The 22902-nt window shown below is 33.5% G+C and overlaps 1 protein-coding gene across 34 annotated transcripts in view; it reads right to left on the bottom strand.

Annotated features, from left to right (window-relative positions):
• Positions 1-22902, bottom strand: part of LOC108035858 (scavenger receptor class B member 1) — a 330380-nt gene that overhangs the window by 197741 nt on the left and 109737 nt on the right. Inside the window, exon 6 of one of the 34 annotated variants that reach the window (XM_044091182.2) lies at positions 9663-9685. The exons of 32 other annotated variants lie outside the window; for them this stretch is intronic. In XM_044091182.2, coding sequence (XP_043947117.1) covers positions 9678-9685 — 8 coding nt within the window. In that variant the 3' untranslated portion in view covers positions 9663-9677. Of the gene's footprint in view, positions 1-9662; positions 9686-10253; positions 12451-22902 lie in introns of those variants that run through there. One more of the 34 variants, XM_044091179.2, reaches the window with a different exon arrangement.

Below are 22902 nucleotides of genomic sequence, written 5' to 3'. Positions count from 1 at the left end.
AGTAGGAAAATTGATCCCCAGCGGAATAGCCGAACCTTCTGTATCTGAATATAATAGCCCAATATTACTTGTCCAAAAAAAATTATCTTCCGCTTCAGATTCAAAGAAATGGCGATTAGTGATTGAATGTCAAATAAAAAAAAAATTATTGATTAATTTCCAATCCCTAGCATTGAAGACATTTTAGATCAACTAGGGGAGCAAAATATTTTTCGTGTCTTGACCTTTAACTTTTTTCGAGTTCAATTTGGTCAACGTCATTTGAACGAGCAATGGCTCGTATAGATTATCTTTCGGTTGAAAAATAGCGCCTTATTCATTTCAAAGGATGATGATTATAGCATTCTCCGGATTAGAAGCTACACAAGCATTACTTTTTATGGTTGACTTAATGTTATAGGTTGTTCCAAAAAAACTTAATAGATTTTCTTGAGAAATGCAGGGAATACAACCTAAAGTTACATCCAAAAATATGTTCCTTTTTTATGCATGAGGTGACTTATGTTGGTCATAAATGCACAGATAAGTGAATACTTCCAAATGACAAGAAATATGACGTCATCAAGAATTACCCACTGCCGCACAATGCGGACAGCGATAGACGTTTTGTAGCTTTTTACAATTATTATAGACGATTCATTGAAATGTTCGCCGAATATTCCCGGCACATAACAAAATTATGCAAAAAGAATGTTCACTAATCCGTTATCACGAATAACCACCAAAGACGTACAAAATATAACTGGCAACATTAATAAAGTCACTATAAGATATCAGAATAGACAAAACATTCCAGCGGAAAATAAAGAAAATAAATTGCCTACGCAATCTTTAGGTACAGCTTCTAGGCCCAACGTATATGAAGTCATAAACAATGACGAAGTACGTAAAAGAAGCATGTAGAAGATATGATATGTTTATTTAATCATGGTATAAAAATTACAACAAGATACGATGCTAGCGATTTATATACCAATGGAATGCTAGGTTTAGGTCCATTTTTCAAAAGGCTTGAACTGCAAGCCGTTATACATAAAATCAGCCAACTCAAAGTGGCACCGTGTGAAAATATCTTTGATTTAATAGATAATTTCAAATTGATGGGCAATAAAATATTGAAAACATTAAGAGTAGCGCTACTCAACCCGGTAACCCTAATAGATAAACAAAAAGATAAAGAAGCCTAACTTCCATGTCGATCCCAAACAAGGAGGTCATACTGGCATTTCAAAAACATTAGCAAAAATCAAAAGACATTATTTTTTGAAGAATAGACTCGTGACATCACTGAGTACATACGAAAATGTCAAAAATGCCAGAGAGTTAAAATAACTAAACAAAGTAAGACCCCACTTACAAAAACACACACACTTATAAATGTTTTCGACAGAGTGATAGTGGACACTATTGCTCCACTACCAAAATCAGAAAATGGCAACGAGTATGCAGTCACTTTAATATGTGACTAAACTAACTTTTTACTTATCCAAATAAGAATGCTAATACTGTTGCTAAAGCAATATTTGAATCTTTTATCCTGAAGTACGGTCCAATGAAGACGTTCATTACGGACATAGGAACAGAATACAAGAATTCCATTATAGACAATTTGTGCAAATATTTAAATATTAAAAAATATACATATACAGCAAACCACCGCCAGACAGTTATACATAAAATCAGCCAACTCAAAGTGGCACCGTGTGAAAATATCTTTGATTTAATAGATAATTTCAAATTGATGGGCAATAAAATATTGAAAACATTAAGAGTAGCGCTACTCAACCCGGTAACCCTAATAGATAAACAAAAAGATAAAGAAGCCTAACTTCCATGTCGATCCCAAACAAGGAGGTCATACTGGAATTTCAAAAACATTAGCAAAAATCAAAAGACATTATTTTTTGAAGAATAGACTCGTGACATCACTGAGTACATACGAAAATGTCAAAAATGCCAGAGAGTTAAAATAACTAAACAAAGTAAGACCCCACTTACAAAAACACACACACTTATAAATGTTTTCGACAGAGTGATAGTGGACACTATTGCTCCACTACCAAAATCAGAAAATGGTAACGAGTATGCAGTCACTTTAATATGTGACTAAACTAACTTTTTACTTATCCAAATAAGAATGCTAATACTGTTGCTAAAGCAATATTTGAATCTTTTATCCTGAAGTACGGTCCAATGAAGACGTTCATTACGGACATAGGAACAGAATACAAGAATTCCATTATAGACAATTTGTGCAAATATTTAAATATTAAAAAATATACATATACAGCAAACCACCGCCAGACAGTTGGAACAATAGAAGGAAGTCATAGAACTTTTAATGAATATATCAAGGATAATGATATGCTCTTCTAAATATAGATTAGATGTAGCATATACAAGAGCTAGGATAATGATAGAAGAGCATAATACTAAAAACAAGGTACTATACGATCAAAAAGTAAACAATATAGATATATCAGTAGGACATAAATTATTTTTAAGAAACGAAGCCGCTCATAAGTTTGATTATAAATATACTGGTCCGTATAAAGTAATGGAAATAGGAGATAAAAATATTGTTATAATAGTTAATGACAAAAACAAAATGCAAATAGTTCATAAGGATAGACTAAAACTTTTTATTTCATAATCGCGCTTAGTATGGCCATACATAGATAATAACATATATGTATATATCAATATTTTTGATTATAAATATTTTTGATCATTTCATTTTCTTTATCGTTATGAAGTACAATCTCAAATACAAAAAAAAAAACACAACTTCTTGAAATTACGTTATTTTTCAAAAGGAGGAAGATGTAATGTATCCCAATATGCGTTCTTATCACATAACATAAATATTGAGCGGCAACACTTTGTTAGCCGAAGTCACAATATTTTGTTGTTATGCCAATAATATAAATAGGGCATTGCCTTTGTCACTCAGCAACAGCGTGCCAAGTGCCCACAACCACTTCAAGTGCAAACGTAAAATGATTGGCACTCTTAGCATACCGCGCTTAGAGCCGAGTCAGCATAACTCTCTCTCCCTCTGCCCTTTTTACATATTGTTACTTTACTTATATATAAAATATATAAAACGGCTGCTCTGCAGCTGCGCCAACAAGGCTAAGAGAAGCCTTAGGCTAAGAGAACCAAGATTCATTGGAATAAAGACGACTAAAGCAACCACAACCGATGCTCTAGTTAATTTAAAATGCGATTGAACTAAAGCTTGCGGTATGCCGATACAAATACAAATATTTACAACTAGTCCATTAATTTCCAAATACTTGGTGTTAACATCGTTCATTTTTATTAAATTTCCTGTTTCTAAAATAGTTCTTAATTCACTTTACTCGCAGTGTTTTCCTATGTTTCACCAGAATAATACGCTTCAAGCTGCTGAAAATTACTATTATCTTAGCTATTTCGGCTTTTAGACGTCGGTTGTTTCGCCTACAACGGTTTCTTAATAGTTTTTGTTTCACCACGTTGTCTGCATACGAATCTAAATTATCCTGATCTTGTACTTTTCGGAAATCAGGGTACTGTAATAAAGCTCCATAAGATATTAGAATGCACATCGGCATTCAACGATCACTCAAAAGGAACATTCTTTTTATATAATATAATAATTTGACTATGTGTCGTGAATAATCGGCATTCGAAGTTTTTAATGAATCTTCTTTAACATGACATATTAAACATATCGCCTGTCTGAATCATGTAGAACCAGATAGTTTGTTTTAAGACGTTATGTATTGTTTGGCGTTGCACGTCTTCTGACCAAGAAAAACCATTTAAATTTCTTTACTTATTTTTTAATCTCCTCAACTTAGCAACTAGATTCGTAGAATAGTATGTAATCGAAAAAATGAAGCGTTTCCGACCCCATATTTATTATATTCTTATTTTCGATCACTAGCCTAGAAGATGAATCCATGTCCGTCTGACTGTCTATCTGTCCATCGGTATGAACGCTGAGTTATCTTAAACTATAAAAGCTAGGAAGTAAGAACTCGGCATTTAGATTCATGAGGTTCTGGGACACTGCAAGTTTATTCCAATTTTAAATCAGTCCTGCGCCATAATTTCTGAATATTTAAATACATTAAAAGTATTAAGCAACTTAAAAACGATAGGTGGTGCCGTTGTGGGTGTGCAATTTTAAACAGTCGCTTCGTGGCATATTTACACATCCAACTCATTTTTCGATGAGTTACGGGAATATAGTATGAAAGACGATGGTGTCGATTGAGGCGTTTTCTCTTGTTTTTTTTTTGAATCTTTGTTTGTAAAAATTAATGGTTGTTCTTTTTATACTATTACAGAGGGTATAATAATTTCAGTCAAAAGTTTGCAACTCAGTGAAGCAGACGTTTCCGACCCCATAAAGTATATATATTCTTGATCAGCGTCACAAGACGAGTCGATCTAGCCATGTCTGTCCGTCCGTTTCTCCACAAAATAGGCTCTCAGTTATAAAGCTATCGAAAGTTTCCCAAAGTCTTCTTTCTATTGTGTGTAGTATATAAGTCGGAACCAGCCGGATCGGATATATATATTTTAAAGCTCTCATAGGAACTTTCGGGGTAAAAATTAAAAAAATTATATCTTTGGATTTTTTTATTGGATTTACATTTTATCAAAATCGGACGACTATATAATATAGCTCCTTGGGAACGATCGGAAAATTAGTGGTAAAATAATATAAAACAAGAAAAGAAGTTAACTTCGGTAAGCCGAAGTTTATATACCCTTGCAGTTGTAAAAAATAATCAATAATTTTATTAAATTAAATTCATTAAATTGAATTCATAATTCTTAAGAATATAAAAATAAGCCCCAAAGCTATAATTTGTTTCATATTATTTCCCAACAATTATTCGACCGTTCCTATGACAGCTATATTATATAGTCGTCCGATTTTTATAAAATTTAATTCGAAATTCAGAACTAATTATAAAATGTTATTTTTAAGCTAATAAAGTTATATGTTAAAGAACACCAAAGATATCATTTTCAATTCCTGTTTTCCGACTAATATTCCGATCATTCCTATGGCAACTATATGATATAGTCATCCGATTTTGATAAAATTTTATACGAAATTTAAAACGAAATTAAAAATGTTATTTCCAAGCGTAGGAGGTTATATGTAAAAAAACACCGAAGATATAATTTTTAAATATTATTTTACCACTAATTTTTCGATTGTACCTATGGGAGCTATATGATTATGTCTTCCGATTTAGATAAAGTTTAATTCGAAATTCAAAATGAATTTAAAAATGTTATAGTCAAGCTAGGAAAGGTATATGTTTAAAAACACCACAGATATAATTTTTTTAAAATTTTTTCCCCGATAGTTCCTATGGGATCTTTAAGATATAGTTGTCCGATCCGGCTGGTTCCGACTTATATACTACCTGCAAAAGAAAGAAGACTTTTGGAAAAGTTTCAGCCCGATAGCTTCAAAACTGAGAGACTAGGGTAGAACTGGACGGAAAGACGGAGGGACAGACGGACATGGCTAGACGCGTCTTGTGACGCTGATCAAAAATATATATACTTTATGGGGTCGGAAACGTCTCCTTCACTGCGTTGCAAACTTCTGACTGAAATTATTATACTCTGCAAGGGTATAAAAATTATACCTTCAATGTTTCTGAACATATAACCTCCTACGTTTGGAAATAACATTTTTAAATTGGTTTTGAATTTCGATTTAAATTTGATCAAACTCGGACGACTATATCATATAGCTGTCATAGAAACGATCGGAAAAATGGTGGGAAAATAATATGAAACAAATTATAGCTTTGGAGCTTTTTGTCATATTATCTTATAATATTATTTTTTATTCTTAAGAATTTCGAATTTAATTTGATAAAAATCGGACTACTCTAACGTATTGATGTCAAAAAAATGATCTGACAAAAAGAATGAAATAATGTTTTATTTAATACCACTGAAGTCAGTAACAATCCTTAAATATTTCACTCGGTGTTACTAAAGTTGATTATTTCTTATAACTGCAAGGGTATACAATTTAATAAAATTATTGATTATTTCTTATAACTGCAAGGGTATACAAACTTCGGCTTGCCGAAGTTAACTTCCTTTCTTGTTTCACATAGAGGTATAGAGGTATAGAAATGTTGGCTAGTGAAAGCATGTTTCCTTCCCTCTATTATAAAATGTGATCCCATTTTGCTGTAATAATAGGTAGCGGATTACATAACATTTTTCGGGCTTTTAATAATTCATTTTTAAAAATTTTACCCGATGAAAAGTTTATAAATGCTTCCCTTTAATTACAAAATGTATTTTAAGAAATTCTTCTTATTAAATTACTGTTTCATAGTTTTGGGTATGCAAATTAAGTTTCTCACTTATGAATTAATTAAAAGAATTTATTTTTTATTTTGATTAATCACTTATTCACTATTATAATTTATCGACAGGTTGAACTTATTTAATTCACTGCTCTTTTATATTTTTTAAATTTGTTCTGCTCGATCAATGATCAATAACCAAACTTCGGCTACAGAGATTTGTCTCCAAGAATTGAGAATAACTCAAGAGAGTCGAAAAATTGGATATTGCAATTGGAGTACTAAATTGGTGTTTGTTTGGAAATTGGTGTTTACATTAGCGGAATTTAGGGACCGCTTTGGGGATCTTTTTGTTTACGTTGGCGAACTTGAGGCTCGCTTTTGTGGATCTCTTCTTTACGGTAGCGAACTCAGGGCTCGCTTGGGACTCAGATGCTTACAGTATAAGCTTGTATGTTTACAGCATCCGTTTGATGCGGACTGCGTGAAATTGATCTGGTTGGGAATAATTTGGAGGCCTGGTTGACAAAAATAGCTGACCACGAATTTATCTCGGGTAATAATAATAATAACAACTACAACAGTTCCCATTATAATAACAATGGAAGAGGTCAATACAGAAGAAACAATCGAGGACGTGGTAACAGAAATCGAGGCCACAATAGCAATAACATCAATAACCATGTGAGAGTATCCCAAAATACATTGGGAAACTCTTAAGACCCTTTAAGTAACCAACAGTAGAAAATGTAATGGTTCATGCAATTAATCTAAGTCGGAATATATTTGTCACTTTTACTAACGTATCCACAGGAAAAGAAGTTGTGTTTTTAGTAGACACTGGTGCAGACATTTCAATAATCATAGAAAATTCTAATGTCTATCATGACATAAACGTTAACTATATAATAGATATAAAAGGAATAAGTCAGGAGGTTACAAAATCAAAAGGGTTAACATCTATTGAGATACAGACAACTAAATATATAATCCAACACTACTTTTATATCGTAGATTCAAATTTTGCTTTTTCATGCGATGGAATATTGCGAATCGACTTCATAAAGAAATACAACTGTCTATTAGACTACAATCCATCACTTTCGAACTACGATGTAGTCAAAACTAATAATGAATATAGAGAAAAGTCTGTATTATCTCAACTATCAAAGAACTTTCCTTCTCCTCAAGCTTATGCACCAAATACAGTGATATACTAGGATACGAAACAGAACGAATAAGTTCAAATAATTTTTACAAACAGAAACTGAGATTAAAGGGTGATGAACCAGTATACTTGAAAAATTATAGAAGCCCACACAGTCAGGTGAAAGAAATACAGAGGCAAGTAGGAAAATTAATCCCCAGCGGAATAGCCGAACCTTCTGTAAAAAGTCCATGGCGGGAAAGTTGCATGCCCATTTCTATGTATTCACTATGAGTACATGACTTCATAAACAAGCGTGTCAATACTATTGCGGTTATTTTCGTAGTTTCTGTAATTATTGTACAATTATTTCATTCTGGGCGAATCTGTGATTTTGTTACCAAAAGAATTTGTGATGATATTGATTTCCGTTAAATTAATTCTTAAACAGTGATGTTCAAACTCTACCGGTATTTGAATTGGAATGCTTGAGAAGAGTAAATAGCCAAGGTCGGAAACTGGGTTGGTTATTTGAATTTGTTGAGTGTGGCCCGTGGTGAATAATAGAAACAACATCATTGTATAGAAGGTTCCTGTGGGAGTTTAACGGCATTAGTTATCTTTTGTTTCTTAAATTGTGTTTTGTAGTATTTGGTTTCTCTATTTCGGTAAGTAATTTTGTAATGGTCTTCGTCTATTTTTTCTAAATTTTTATTTGCTTTAAATGGATTTTCTGTTTACCCTTTTGAATTGGTCCTTTTCTGTATATAGTGTCAATGTTAAGTTCCTGTCGATCTTGATTTAGTTTATCTATTTTCCTTTCTTTAATATTTTGAGAGTCTAATATTGGATGCCCAGCATATAAGAATATTTGAGCAGGTGTTTGTCCAGTAGTGTCATATTTAATTTTATGGTGGTATGTGTAAAGGATTTTTTTTATCTTGCTTAATTTTACTTCTTTATCATCGGTTGAATTGACTATTCGGATTTTTATACCCTTGCAGAGGGTATAATGATTTCAGTCAGAAGTTTGCAACGCGGTGAAGGAAACGTTTTCGACCCCATAAAGTATATATATTCTTGATCAGCGTCTCTAGGCGAGTCGATCTAGCCATGTCCGTCCGTCTGTCTGTCCGTTCCTACGCAAACTAGTCTCTTAGTTTTGAAGCTATCGGGCTGAAACTTTCCCAAAAGTCTTCTTTCTATTGCAGGTAGTATATAAGTCGGAACCAGCCGGATCGGAAAAATATACCTTAAAGTTCCCATAGGAACTGACGGGGAAAAAATTAAAAAAAATTATATCTTTCGTGTTTTTTTAACATATAAATTTCTAAGCTTGGATATAACATTTTTAAATTAGTTCTGAATTTCGAAATACATTTTATCAAAATCGGACGACTATATCATATATCTCCCATAGGAACAATCGGAAAATTAGTGGTAAAATAATATTGAAAAGTTATATATATATCATTTAACAAACAATTTATAGCTTTGGGGCTTTTTGACATTTTATCTTATAATATTGGGAATATACATTTTTATATTTTTATGCATTTCGAATTCAATATAATAAATTATTGATTATTTTTTATAGCTGCAAGGGTATACAAACTTCGGCTTGCCGAAGTTAACCTCCTTTTTGTTTTAACATATAACCTTCTAAGCTGGGAAATAACATTTTTTAATTACTTCTGAATTTCGAATTAAATTTTATCAAAATCGGAAGACTATATCATATAGCTGTCATAGAAACGATCCAAAAATTGGTGGGAAAATAATATAGACCAAATTATAGCTTTGGTGCTTTTTGACATATAATCTCCTTAGCTCGAAAATAATATTTTTTAATTAGTTCTGAATTTCGAATTAAATTTTATCAAAATCAGACGACTATATCATATAGCTGTCATAAGAACAATCGGGAAATTAGTGGGATAATAATATAAAAATATTATTTACTAAAGATGATTATTTCTTATAACGGCAAGGGTATATAAACTTCGGCTTGCCAAAAGTTAACTTCCTTTCTTGTGTTATTTATTGTTTTATGAAGTCTTTCGACGTCTGCTACGCCGTTTTTTGCCGTATAGAGTTGTAATTCAATTCCTTCTGTTTTAAGCCATCGCTTAAGAGTCAAGCAGGAGAAAGCTCCATCTCTGTATGTCTTTAGTAATTTGGGTTTACCTAACTGATTAAAAATACGCATTAGCGAGTTCCTGCATTCTATCCATTCCTTTGTTTTAATTTGTTCAAGTGTAGCGAATTTAAAATAAATGTCAATGCAACTGATGTAATGTTTTCCCTCAGATGAATAAATATTTACTACAAATTTGTCTCTACAATGTTCAGGGTTGGGTGTTATTTTAAAAGGCATTTTTGTGTTTCTGTGTAACGTTTTAGCCAGATTGCATTCATTTATTTTGTTCTGAATTAATAATTGGGTATTGGGAAAGAAGTGGTTTTCTTTAAATAATTTTGTCATTTTCTGTAAACCAGGATGTAAGAGTTTTTCATGTGATTAAAGTATAATTTCTTGAAATTCGGCATATGAACAAACATTCTTTAAAAAGTAAAGAATTACTTTAGTGTAGGTGGTATTAATAATTTCTTTGTGTGCTCTTTGAATAAGTTCAAAATCTACATCGTTCTCAATAAAAATGGAAATGTTTTTATGAATAAAATAATCAAGTCAAATCTGTTTGGCCTTTTCAAATGTCATTTCATTATAATTTAATTGGGATAATGGAGTTACCAAATATTGTTGAATTCTCTACTTTATTTTTATCAGATTTAATGAAAATTTTTTGTTTCTTGAAATAGTTTATTGGTTTTTCTGTTTAAAGAATAAGATTGCTGTTGTCTTCTGCACTAAATTGAGTAACTTCACTATGATGATTTTTTTCAATTTTAATTCTTGATAATGCATCATCAACTGAATTTTCCTTCTCTTTAATATAGTCGATGTTAAATTGGTATTTGTTTAATTTAGCTCTCCATCTCTGTAATTTGGCATTCGGTTCTTTTAATGTATGCAGCCATCTAAGAGGTTGATGGTCACTAGCAATGAGAAAATGTCGTCCTAGTAAATAATGTCGAAAAGTTTTAATGGCCCAAACTATGGCGATAGCACTGAAATTTAATTCGTGTCCATTGAGTGTTCTGCTAATAAAGATATAGGATGGCCATTTTGAGAAATCACGGCTCCAAGGGCTAAATTACTGGCATCTGTGGTTAAAGTGAATTTTTTTTCGAAATTGGGTAATTGAAGAATTCGTTTTTTGAATCCTTTTATGTAGTCGAGATTTTGTGTATCTATCTTTGCTCCTTTTTTAAACATCTGGTCATGGGCTTGGCTATGTCTACGTAGTTTGGGATAAATTTACGATAATAGCCAGTTAATCCAAGGAATGCTCGGATCTCTTTTACTTTCGTTGCAATTGGATATGAAACTATGGCTTTAACTTTAAGGGGGTTTGGCTTTATGCCATTAGGGGTTACGATGTGACCAACTGCAATTTTAGATTAGCTTCTGGAAGTTTGGAAAAACATAGTTGTAATGAATTTAAATGTTCGGTAAGGGACGTGGAAAAAATTATAATATCATCTAAATAGACTAAACAGTGTTTGTTAAGCAACAGTCAAAGGATATTACTCAAAGTCCTTTGAAAAGACCAAATGGCATTCGGAGGTATTTATAATAACCGCTTTTGGTGGAAAATGCAGTTTTAGATATTGATTCTGGGTCCATTTCCATTTGATGAAATCCCTTTGCTAAATCAATAGTAGTAAAATATTGGCATTTTCCTGATTACCGAAGATTTCGTTCACACTCGGTATTGGATATCTGTCAAGGATGGTCATTTCATTGAGTTTCCTATATAGTTTTTTTTGGTACTACCCAGGTAGGACTATTGTATGGTGAATTACTTTCTCTAATTAATCCCTGATTAAGCATTTCTTGCACTTGGTTTTCGACTTCAATTTCGTTGTTGTTGTATTTAGTACGTGTTTAATGGTGTTTGTAAATGTTAGATTGTCTCCTCCTTCATATTAAAGATTTTTGAATTTATTTAATAAACCTTTCAACCTTGTAGTTTCCTCCTGATTTAGGTGATCTAATCGAAATAATTCAAAATCTATTTTTTATTGATTCCTGAGCTGAATTTTTATTTGTTTCTGGTGCCTTTTGAATATAAAAATTTTGGTCTTTTACTGATTTTGAAGTAATTAATTAATTATGTATGTTTTTAATTTGTATGTTTTATTAAAAAGGGTTACTGTGCTATTTTTATAATTTATAATTGATTGTGCATTTTTCAACAATTTTCTGCCAATCAGTATATCGTAATTATTAGAAAAACTGTGTGCATAAAATGGTTCATTTGTTTTAAAAATACTATTGCTGGGTAACATTCGATGTCAAAACTTCACATCTAGTATTTTGTATAGGAAGATGAAATATATTTTCATTGATCATATTTATTGTGGATCCTGTGTCTATAAGGCATTTGTATGTTCAACCTTTGTATGCTATTTCTATGTACTGGTGTTGTCCGGGGTGTTAACCGAAAATTTTCGTTTGGCTCTGAGCTATTTTGATTTTGATCATTTGTATTTTGGATGGATTGTACCTGTAGTTGCTCTTCATTAATCAACCCATTCTATTGATTGTAATACTGTTGTTCATAATAATTTTTTGTAATTCTTCGTATTCGTGGACGTCTTGAAATCTCATTTCGTCATTAGACATTTTAGTTTGCTCACTGTCCGATGATCTTAGTCGCTTGGTAACCGGGAAGTTAGTGTTTTTAGATGTGGAGGGTTGTTGCTGTTGAGAGTATGTATTTCCTTTAAAATGTGCTGTTTGAGGAGTTTGAATTTTATTGGAATGTATTGGCTGGGACCGAAATGATTTGTTACGTGCCACATAGCTCGGTTGTAAGGAATCTGTAACTAGGTTGGAATGGTTGGGAATATTGTGGTTAACTTGGTTGATATGAGATTTGGGTATTTGTATTAAATTTGTGTGATTTCGAATTCTGAGTAGGGTTTGCATTTTATATTACGGTTTTCTGTATTTTTATTCAATTCAAAATTAATATGTTCTTCATATATTCCCTCATTTTGTGCAATAGTAATTAATGATCTTAAGTCTGCAATATCATGATGAGCCAATAGTAAATAATTGTACTGCTAATTTTTTAATCAGTATTTTAATGGAATCTTTATTCGCATGCACATAAAAAGGAAAATCTGATTGGTTACCTTCCAGATGCAATTTTGAAATAAGTAGTTACGTCGTCTTTCCGCTTCTTCGCAGAATGGTCTCAGATTTCCCTTATAAGTTTTCTCCCTGAAGTTCTCCAGTAGTTTGTAGTTCGGTGTCTGCGGCTTAAATTCTGCAATTAGTCTCGATAAGGGTAGGCCAATCTTCGATGTTCGGAAGGCCCAATGATCGTGTTACGTGTCGCTCTAAGTTTCTTTCGATAGCTTCAAGTAGAATCCTCTGTTGTCGAACATCTTTAGTTTGGTAGAGTGAATTTACATAGTCTACTCTGCTGATGAAGGTATAGAGGGAGTCTCGATCACCCTCAAATGGCATGATATCTTTAACTTGCCGACGTGCTTTAGCAAGATTTTTGTCGTTTAGCGCCACGATTATAATCCAAGTTGAAGGGTCGCGTAATTGTTAATCGAGAACTGATTTATAAAATTGATTTTACTTTTCACTCGAGGTTCTTTTTACTTTTTGTATCCTACCGACTGCGCCAGTAAAATTGTTTATTAATTTAATGAGTCGAATGTCCCGTCAGTTGACTAAGGACAACGCTAAGAAGAATAAATTAACGAACATTTAGTTTCATGTCTATATTCAAATTAACTCAGCTTAAGACTAATTTCTTGTGACAAAAATCTTTTTTGTTCTGCCCTTTGCTTACAAAAGTTTGAGAGCGATTGGGATATGGATTGTACATAAGTTTGGGAGCGAAGTCGCCCGTTTGGGATATTGATTGTATACAATAATTTGAGAGTAAGAGTGCGACACTTATTAATTGCAAGAATTGTTTATGTTCTTGAAGATCGGCGTCGCCTGCTCCGGATGTGGATTGCTTACATTGATTCAGCGTGGGATCGCCTGCGCTGCATATTCTTATTTTTTGGTACATAAATAAATATGTGAATATGTCACTATATACACGAATATTTTTATTTATTATTATTATGTAAATATTTTTGATCATTTTATTTTCTTTATCGTTATTAAGTACAATCTCACATACAAATAAAAAAAACACAAAACAAAATTTTTAATATTATAGATAATAAGAATTAAAATAACTTCTTGAAATTACGTTATTTTTTAAAAGGAGGAAGATGTAATGTATGCCAATATGCGTTCTTATCGCATAACATAAATATTGAGCGGCAACACTTTGTTAGCCGAAGTCACAATATTTTGTTGTTATGCCAATAATATAAATAGGGCATTGCCTTTGTCACTCACCAACAGCGTGCCAAGTGCCCACAACCATTTCAAGTGCAAACGTAAAATGATTGGCACTCTTAGCATACCGCGCTTAGAGCCGAGTCAGCATAACTCTCTCTCCCTCTGCCCTTTTTACATATTGTTACTTTATTTATATATAAAATATATAAAACGGTTGCTCTGCCGCTGGGCCAACAGCTAGCAAGCCTTAGGTTAAGAGAACCAAGATTCATTGGAATAAAGACGACTAAAGCAACCACAACCGATGGTCTAGCTAATTTAAAATCATCGATTAACAACATAACAACAAATATTTACAACTATTCCATTAATTGCCAAATACTTGGTGTTGACATCGTTCATTTTGATTAAATTTCCTGTTTCTCAAATAGTTGTTAATTCACTTTACTCGCAGGGTTTTCCTATGTTTCACCAGAGTAATACGCTTCAAGCTGTTGAAAATAAATATTATCTTAGCTATTTCGGCTTTTAGACGTCGGTTGTTTCGCCTACAACTGCATACGAATCTAAATTATCCTGATCTTGTACTTTTCGGAAATCAGGGTACTGTAATAAAGCTCCATAAGATAATAGAATGCACATCGGCATTCAAAGATCGCTCAAAAGGAACATTCTTTTTATATAATATAATAATTTGGCTATGTGTCGTGAATAATCGGCAGTCGAAGTTTTTAATGAATCTTCTTTAACATGACATATTAAACAAATCGCCTGTCTGAATCATGTAGAACCAGATAGTTTATTTTAAGACGTTATGTATCTTGTCATCTGGACAGACTTCTTTGTCGGTGCACGTCTTCTGACCAAGAAAAACCATTTAAATTTCTTTACTTATTTTTTAATCTCCTCTACCTAGTAACTAGATTCGTAGAATAGTATGTAATCGAAAAATTGAAGCGTTTCCGACCCCATATTTATTATATTCTTAATTTCGATCACTAGCCTAGAAGATGAAGTCATGTCCGTCTGACTGTCTATCTGTCCATCGGTATCTTAAACTATAAAAGCTAGGAAGTAAGAACTCGGCATTTAGATTCATGAGGCTCTGGGACATTGCAAAAATATTGCAATTTTAAATCTGTCTTGCGCCATAATTTCTGAATATTTCAATACATTAAAAAGTTTTAAGCAACTAAAAAACGATAGGTGGTGCCGTTGTGGGTGTGCAATTTTAAACAGTCGCTTCGTGGCATATTTACGTCTCCACCTCATTCTTAGATGAGTTATGGGAATATAGTATGAAAGACGATGGCGTCCATTTAAGCGTTTTCTCTTGTTTTTTTTTTTAATCTTTGTTTGTAAAAATTAATGGTTGTTCTTTTTTATACCATTGCAGAGGGTATAATAATTCCAGTCAGAAGTTTGCAACGCAGTGAAGGAGTATATATATTCTTGATCAGCGTCACAAGACGAGTCGATGTAGCCATGTCCGTCTGTCCGTCCGTTTCTCCACAAAATAGGCTCTCAGTTATAAAGCTATCGAACTGAAAGTTTCCCAAAGTCTTCTTTCTATTGTGTGTTGTATATAAGTCGGAACCAGCCGGATCGGACCACTATATCTTAAAACTCCCATAGTAACATATACCTTTCTAAGCTTGGATATAACGTTTCTAAATAAATTTTATCAAAATCGGACGACTTAACCATATAGCTCCCATAGGAACAATCGGAATATTAGTGGTAAAATAATATTTAAATATATTATTATTATATATTAGTATATAATACAATCTGAATATTAGTGGTAAAATAATATTTAAATATATTTTACCACTAATATTCCTATTGTTAATTAGCGAATTATATCGAAATCAGATTTCTATATCACAGGAAAACATGAAATGAAAATTATATCTTTGGTGTTCTTTAACATATAACTTTATTAGCTTAAAAATAACATTTTATAATTAGTTCTGAATTTCAAATAAAATTTTATTAAAATCGGACGACTATTTCATATAGCTGTCATAGGAACGATCGGATAATTGATGAAACAAATTATAGCTTTGGGGCTTTTTGACATATTATCTTATAATATTGGGAATATAAATTTTTATATTTTTAAGAAATTCGAATTCAATTAATTCGTCACAAGACGAGTCGATCTAACCATGTCCGACTGTCCGTCCGTCTATCCGTCCGTCTGTCTGTCCGTTACTACGCAAACTAGTCTCTCAGTTTTGAAGCTATCGGGCTGAAACTTTCCCAAAAGTCTTCCTTCTATTGCAGGTAGTATATAAGTCGGAACCAGCCGGATCGGACAACTATATTTTATAGGTCCCATAGGAACTATCGGGGAAAAAAATTGTAAAAAAATTATACCTTCGGTGTTTTTTAACACATAACCTTCTAAGCTTGGATATAACATTTTTAAATTAGTCCTGAATTTCGTATTAAATTTTATCAAAATCGGACCACTATATCATATAGCTGTCATAGGAACGATCGGATAATTAATGGACAATAATGTGAAACAAATTATAGCTTTGGGGCTTTTTGACATATTGTCTTATAATATTGGGAATACAAATTTTTATATTTTTAAGAAATTCAAATTCAATTTAATAAAATTATTGATTATTTTTTACAACTGCGAGGGTATATAAACTTCGGCTTGCCGAAGTTAACTTTCTTTCTTGTATTTTTATACCCTTGCAGAGGGTATAATTCCAGTCAGAAGTTTGCAACGCAGTGAAGGAGACGTTTCCGACCCAATAAAGTATATAAATTCTTTTTCAGCGTCACAAGACGAGTCGATCTAGCCATGTCCGTCTGTCCGTCCGTTTCTACGCAAACTAGTCTCTCAGTTTTAAAGCTATCGGGCTGAAACTTTCACAAAAGTCCTCCTTCTATTGCAGGTAGTATATAAGTCGAAACCAGCCGGATCGGACAACTATATCTTATAGGTCCCATAGGAACTATCGGGGAAAAAAATTTTAAAAAATATATACCTTCGGTGTTTTTTAACATATAACCTTCTAAGCTTGGATATAACATTTTTAAATTAGACCTGAATTTCGAATTAAATTTTATCAAAATCGGAAGACTTAGTCATATAGCTCACATAGGAACAATCGGAAAATTAGTGGTAAAATAATATTGAAAAATAATATCTTCGGTGTTTTTAAACTTACAACCTCCTACGCTTGGAAATAAAAATTTTTATTTGATTTTGAATTTCGAGTTAAATTTGATCAAAATCGAACGACTATATCATATAGCTGTCATAGGAACGATCGGATAATTAATGGACAATAATGTGAAACAAATTATAGCTTTGGGTCTTTTTGACATATTGTCTTATAATATTGGGAATATAAATTTTTATATTTTTAAGAATTTCGAATTCAATTTAATAAAATTATTGATTATTTTTTATAACTGCAAGGGTATACAAACTTCGGCGTGCCGAAGTTATCTTCCTATCTTGTTAAGGGGTGTTTTTGTTTGATATCAGAAGTTTTGGTCACACCATTGCATAACAATAACTTCATTGAAAAGTTTGCCACGCAGTGAATAACAAGTTTCCGAACCCATAAAGTTTATACGCAAACTAGTCTCTCAATTTTGAAGCTTTTAAGATGAAACCCTCCCAAAAGTCGTATTTAAATTACAGGTAGTAATGCTACAGCTGCAATAGGAAAGGTCGATAATTAATGCCAAAATAATACATATACCGTTAAGTTTCATTTTCTGAAAACGTATAAGGTAGTAAATTGAAATGAGACGGCATCTTACTATTTCCGTAGTTAGTTTTAGATTTTATGAAAATCGGAAAGCCTTCGACCTACAATTCTTCTACGGTACCGAATAGCAGGGGTATAGAAATGTTGGCTAGTGAAAGCATGTTTCCTTCCCTCTATTATAAAATGTGATCCCATTTTGCTGTAATAATAGATAGCGGATTACATAACATTTTTCGGGCTTGTAATAATTCATTTTTAAAAATTTTACCCGATGAAAAGTTTATAAATGCTTCCCTTTAATTACAAAATGTATTTTAAGAAATTCTTCTTATTAAATTACTGTTTCATAGTTTTGGGTATGCAAATTAAGTTTCTCACTTATGAATTAATTAAAAGAATTTATTTTTTATTTTGATTAATCACTTATTCACTATTATAATTTATCGACAGGTTGAACTTATTTAATTCACTGCTCTTTTATATTTTTTAAATTTGTTCTGCTCGATCAATGATCAATAACCAAACTTCGGCTACAGAGATTTGTCTCCAAGAATTGAGAATAACTCAAGAGAGTCGAAAAATTGGATATTGCAATTGGAGTACTAAATTGGTGTTTGTTTGGAAATTGGTGTTTACATTAGCGGAATTTAGGGACCGCTTTGGGGATCTTTTTGTTTACGTTGGCGAACTTGAGGCTCGCTTTTGTGGATCTCTTCTTTACGGTAGCGAACTCAGGGCTCGCTTGGGACTCAGATGCTTACAGTATAAGCTTGTATGTTTACAGCATCCGTTTGATGCGGACTGCGTGAAATTGATCTGGTTGGGAATAATTTGGAGGCCTGGTTGACAAAAATAGCTGACCACGAATTTATCTCGGGTCTGTCAAAGTTATCTAGAAATTAGCTCGGCTCAAAGTAATAATAATTATAACAACTACAACAGTTCCCATTATAATAACAATGGAAGAGGTCAATACAGAAGAAACAATCGAGGACGTGGTAACAGAAATCGAGGCCACAATAGCAATAACATCAATAACCATGTGAGAGTATCCCAAAATACATTGGGAAACTCTTAAGACCCTTTAAGTAACCAACAGTAGAAAATGTAATGGTTCATGCAATTAATCTAAGTCGGAATATATTTGTCACTTTTACTAACGTATCCACAGGAAAAGAAGTTGTGTTTTTAGTAGACACTGGTGCAGACATTTCAATAATCATAGAAAATTCTAATGTCTATCATGACATAAACGTTAACTATATAATAGATATAAAAGGAATAAGTCAGGAGGTTACAAAATCAAAAGGGTTAACATCTATTGAGATACAGACAACTAAATATATAATCCAACACTACTTTTATATCGTAGATTCAAATTTTGCTTTTTCATGCGATGGAATATTGCGAATCGACTTCATAAAGAAATACAACTGTCTATTAGACTACAATCCATCACTTTCGAACTACGATGTAGTCAAAACTAATAATGAATATAGAGAAAAGTCTGTATTATCTCAACTATCAAAGAACTTTCCTTCTCCTCAAGCTTATGCACCAAATACAGTGATATACTAGGATACGAAACAGAACGAATAAGTTCAAATAATTTTTACAAACAGAAACTGAGATTAAAGGGTGATGAACCAGTATACTTGAAAAATTATAGAAGCCCACACAGTCAGGTGAAAGAAATACAGAGGCAAGTAGGAAAATTAATCCCCAGCGGAATAGCCGAACCTTCTGTATCTGAATATAATAGCCCAATATTACTTGTCCCCAAAAAATGATCTTCCGCTTCAGATTCAAAGAAATGGCGATTAGTGATTGATTATTGTCAAATAAAAAAAATTATTGATTAATTTTAATCCCTAGCATTGAAGACATTTTAGATCAACTAGGGTCACCAAATTTAACTCGAAAAAAGTTAACGAGATATAACGTCATTTTGAACGAGCAATGGCTCGTATAGATTATCTTTCGGTTGAAAAATAGCGCCTTATTCATTTCAAAGGATGATGATTATAGCATTCTCCGGATTAGAAGCTACACAAGCATTACTTTTTATGGTTGACTTAATGTTATAGGTTGTTCCAAAAAAACTTAATAGATTTTCTTGAGAAATGCAGGGAATACAACCTAAAGTTACATCCAAAAATATGTTCCTTTTTTATGCATGAGGTGACTTATGTTGGTCATAAATGCACAGATAAGTGAATACTTCCAGATGACAAGAAATATGACGTCATCAAGAATTACCCACTGCCGCACAATGCGGACAGCGATAGACGTTTTGTAGCTTTTTACAATTATTATAGACGATTCATTGAAAAGTTCGCCGAATATTCCCGGCACATAACAAAATTGTGCAAAAAGAATGTTTGATTTAATAGATAATTTCAAATTGTTGGGCAATAAAATATCGAAAACATTAAGAGTAGCGCTACTGAACCCGGTGACCCTAAAAGATAAACTTCCATGTCGATCCCAAACAAGGAGGTCATACTGGCATTTCAAAAACTTTAGCAAAAATCAAAAGACATTATTTTTTGAAGAATAGACTCGTGACTTCACTGAGTACATACGAAAATGTCAAAAATGCCAGAAAGTTAAAATAACTAAACAAAGTAAGACCCCACTAACAATAACAGACACACTCATAAATGTTTTCGACAGAGTGATAGTGGACACTATTGCTCCACTACCAAAATCAGAAAATGGCAACGAGTATGCAGTCACTTTAATATGTGACTAAACTAACTTTTTACTTATCCAAATAAGAATGCTAATACTGTTGCTAAAGCAATATTTGAATCTTTTATCCTGAAGTACGGTCCAATGAAGACGTTCATTACGGACATAGGAACAGAATACAAGAATTCCATTATAGACAATTTGTGCAAATATTTAAAATTAAAAAATATACATATACAGCAAACCACCGCCAGACAGTTGGAACAATAGAAAGAAGTCATAGAACTTTTAATGAATTTATCTTATATATCGGTTGATAAAACTGATTGGGACGTATGACTTCAATATTTTGTCTTTTGTTTCAACACCACTCTATGGCACGTAATTATTGTCCATATGAGCTTGTATTTCGTAAAACAAGTATTTTATCAAAACAATTTAATAGAAGAGATAGCATAGAAAAAATATAAAATATAGATGATTATGCTAAAGAAAGTAAATATTGATTAGAATTAGCATATAAAAAAACAAGGATAATGATATGCTCTTCTAAATATAGATTAGATGTAGCATATACAAGAGCTAGGATAATGATAGAAGAGCATAATAATAAAAACAAGGTACTATACGATCAAAAAGTAAACAATATAGATATATCAGTAGGACATAAATTATTTTTAAGAAACGAAACCGCTCATAAGTTTGATTATAAATATACTGGTCCGTATAAAGTAATGGAAATAGGAGATAAAAATAATGTTATAATAGTTAATGACAAAAACAAAAAGCAAATAGTTCATAAGGATAGACTAAAACTTTTTATTTCATAATCTCTCTTAGTATGGCCATACATAGATAATAACATATTTGTATATATGAATATTTTTGATTATAAATATTTTTGATTATTTCATTTTCTTTATCGTTATAAAGTACAATCTCAAATACAAAAAAAAACCCCACAAAATTCTAATATTATTTCCCTTTTGCACACGGCCCGCCAAAACTCTCCACATCGGGTCCAAAGTCCATGGTTCCTAATTGACCCTCTTGTCCTTGACGCACTGCTTCCCGCCGCCGTCCAGCCTGATGCTGCCGTCCCGCTGATCGCGGAGACGCATGCGGCATGTTTGTGTGCCGCACCGCTGCCGAGACGTGGCACCTTCTTTCTCGGTCCAAAGTTCACGGCCGCGCCCAAAGTCCGGCCGCGTCCCGTTACTTCTTTTTTGCACACGGCACTCTCGCTCCGCCCGCCAAGTCTCCGCTCTCTCCTTCTCCATTGTTGGTCTCTAAACTCTCTTGGTCTCCGAACCCTCTAGTTCTCCAAACTCTCTCGATCTCCAAATTCCCTTGTCTCCAAACTCTTTTCCTCTCCAAACTTTCACGTTCTCCAAACGCGAATTCGCCGCGTACCTGGTGAGCGGCCGGCCATCTGCTGCTGGGATTTGTGTGGAGTTATTATACTCCTTCGTTACATCTTGCAGCGGTGAAAGCAACATAAACAGAATGAGAAAGAATGGGATCTACCGCCTTAAGAAAGAGAGGACCATCCATGTGAGCGAGCTGAAACAACAACAAACACAGAACACATACGAGCAGCCACAAGCAGATACGCTAGACAAAAGGGTCCAAGGATAGCTCCAAGGATACCCAAAGGACACGAGGAAAAGGGTCCAAGGATAGCTCCAAGGGTACCCAAAGGACACGAGAAAAAGGGGCCAAGGTCAGCTCCAAGGATGCCCAAAGGACACGAGGAGAAGGGTCCAAGGATAGCTCCAAGGATACCCAAAGGACACGAGGAAAAGGCGCCAAGGATACCCAAAGGACACGGAAAAAACGGGCCAAGAATAGCTCCAAGGATACCCAAAGGACACGAGGAAAAGGCGCCAAGGATAGCACCAAGGATACCCAAAGGACACTAGGAAAAGGATCCAAGGATAGCTTCAAGGGTGCCTAAAGGATACGAGGAAAAGAGCCCGAGGATATTTCCAAGGATGCTCAGGGATACGAAGGAAGGAACCCAAGGATAGCTCCAAGGACTCTCAAAGGACACAGATAAAACTCGAAGGATTCTCTAGAAGGCAATACAATACAACCATAATACAATCATATACAGTACAAGGAACACGTCAAGGATAACGAAAGCGGAAAGGAATGAACCAAGTTCTCCAAATACTTGATTAGGACTGGCAGCAGCAGTCTGCCGAAGGAAGGGGAAAGTCGACACAGCTAAGAGAGCTGTACCGAAAGAGGCCAAGCATCACGGAGAAGGGCATCATGCCCAGACGAGGAGACGGGATCGCGGGCCGGATCGGGCTCCAAACCAGAAGACACAGCTGCTGGAGTCTGAAATGACATGGTCGACAAAGGTAACCTGCCAAGAGAAAATAAGCTGATGAGCACATACAAGGAGTCGGGTGTGAGATCAGAGTACTTACGTAGTGGCAAGGACAATTGGAAACGCCGGGCTGAGGGGTACAAAAAAACTAAACTCCGGCCGACAGGTGCAGGGGCTTA

The sequence above is a fragment of the Drosophila biarmipes genome, unplaced genomic scaffold (genome assembly GCF_025231255.1).
Source record: "Drosophila biarmipes strain raj3 unplaced genomic scaffold, RU_DBia_V1.1 ptg000019l, whole genome shotgun sequence".
NCBI lineage: Eukaryota > Metazoa > Arthropoda > Insecta > Diptera > Drosophilidae > Drosophila > Drosophila biarmipes.
Note: the sequence above shows the minus strand (reverse complement) of the source record. Positions and strands in the feature narration are given on the sequence as shown.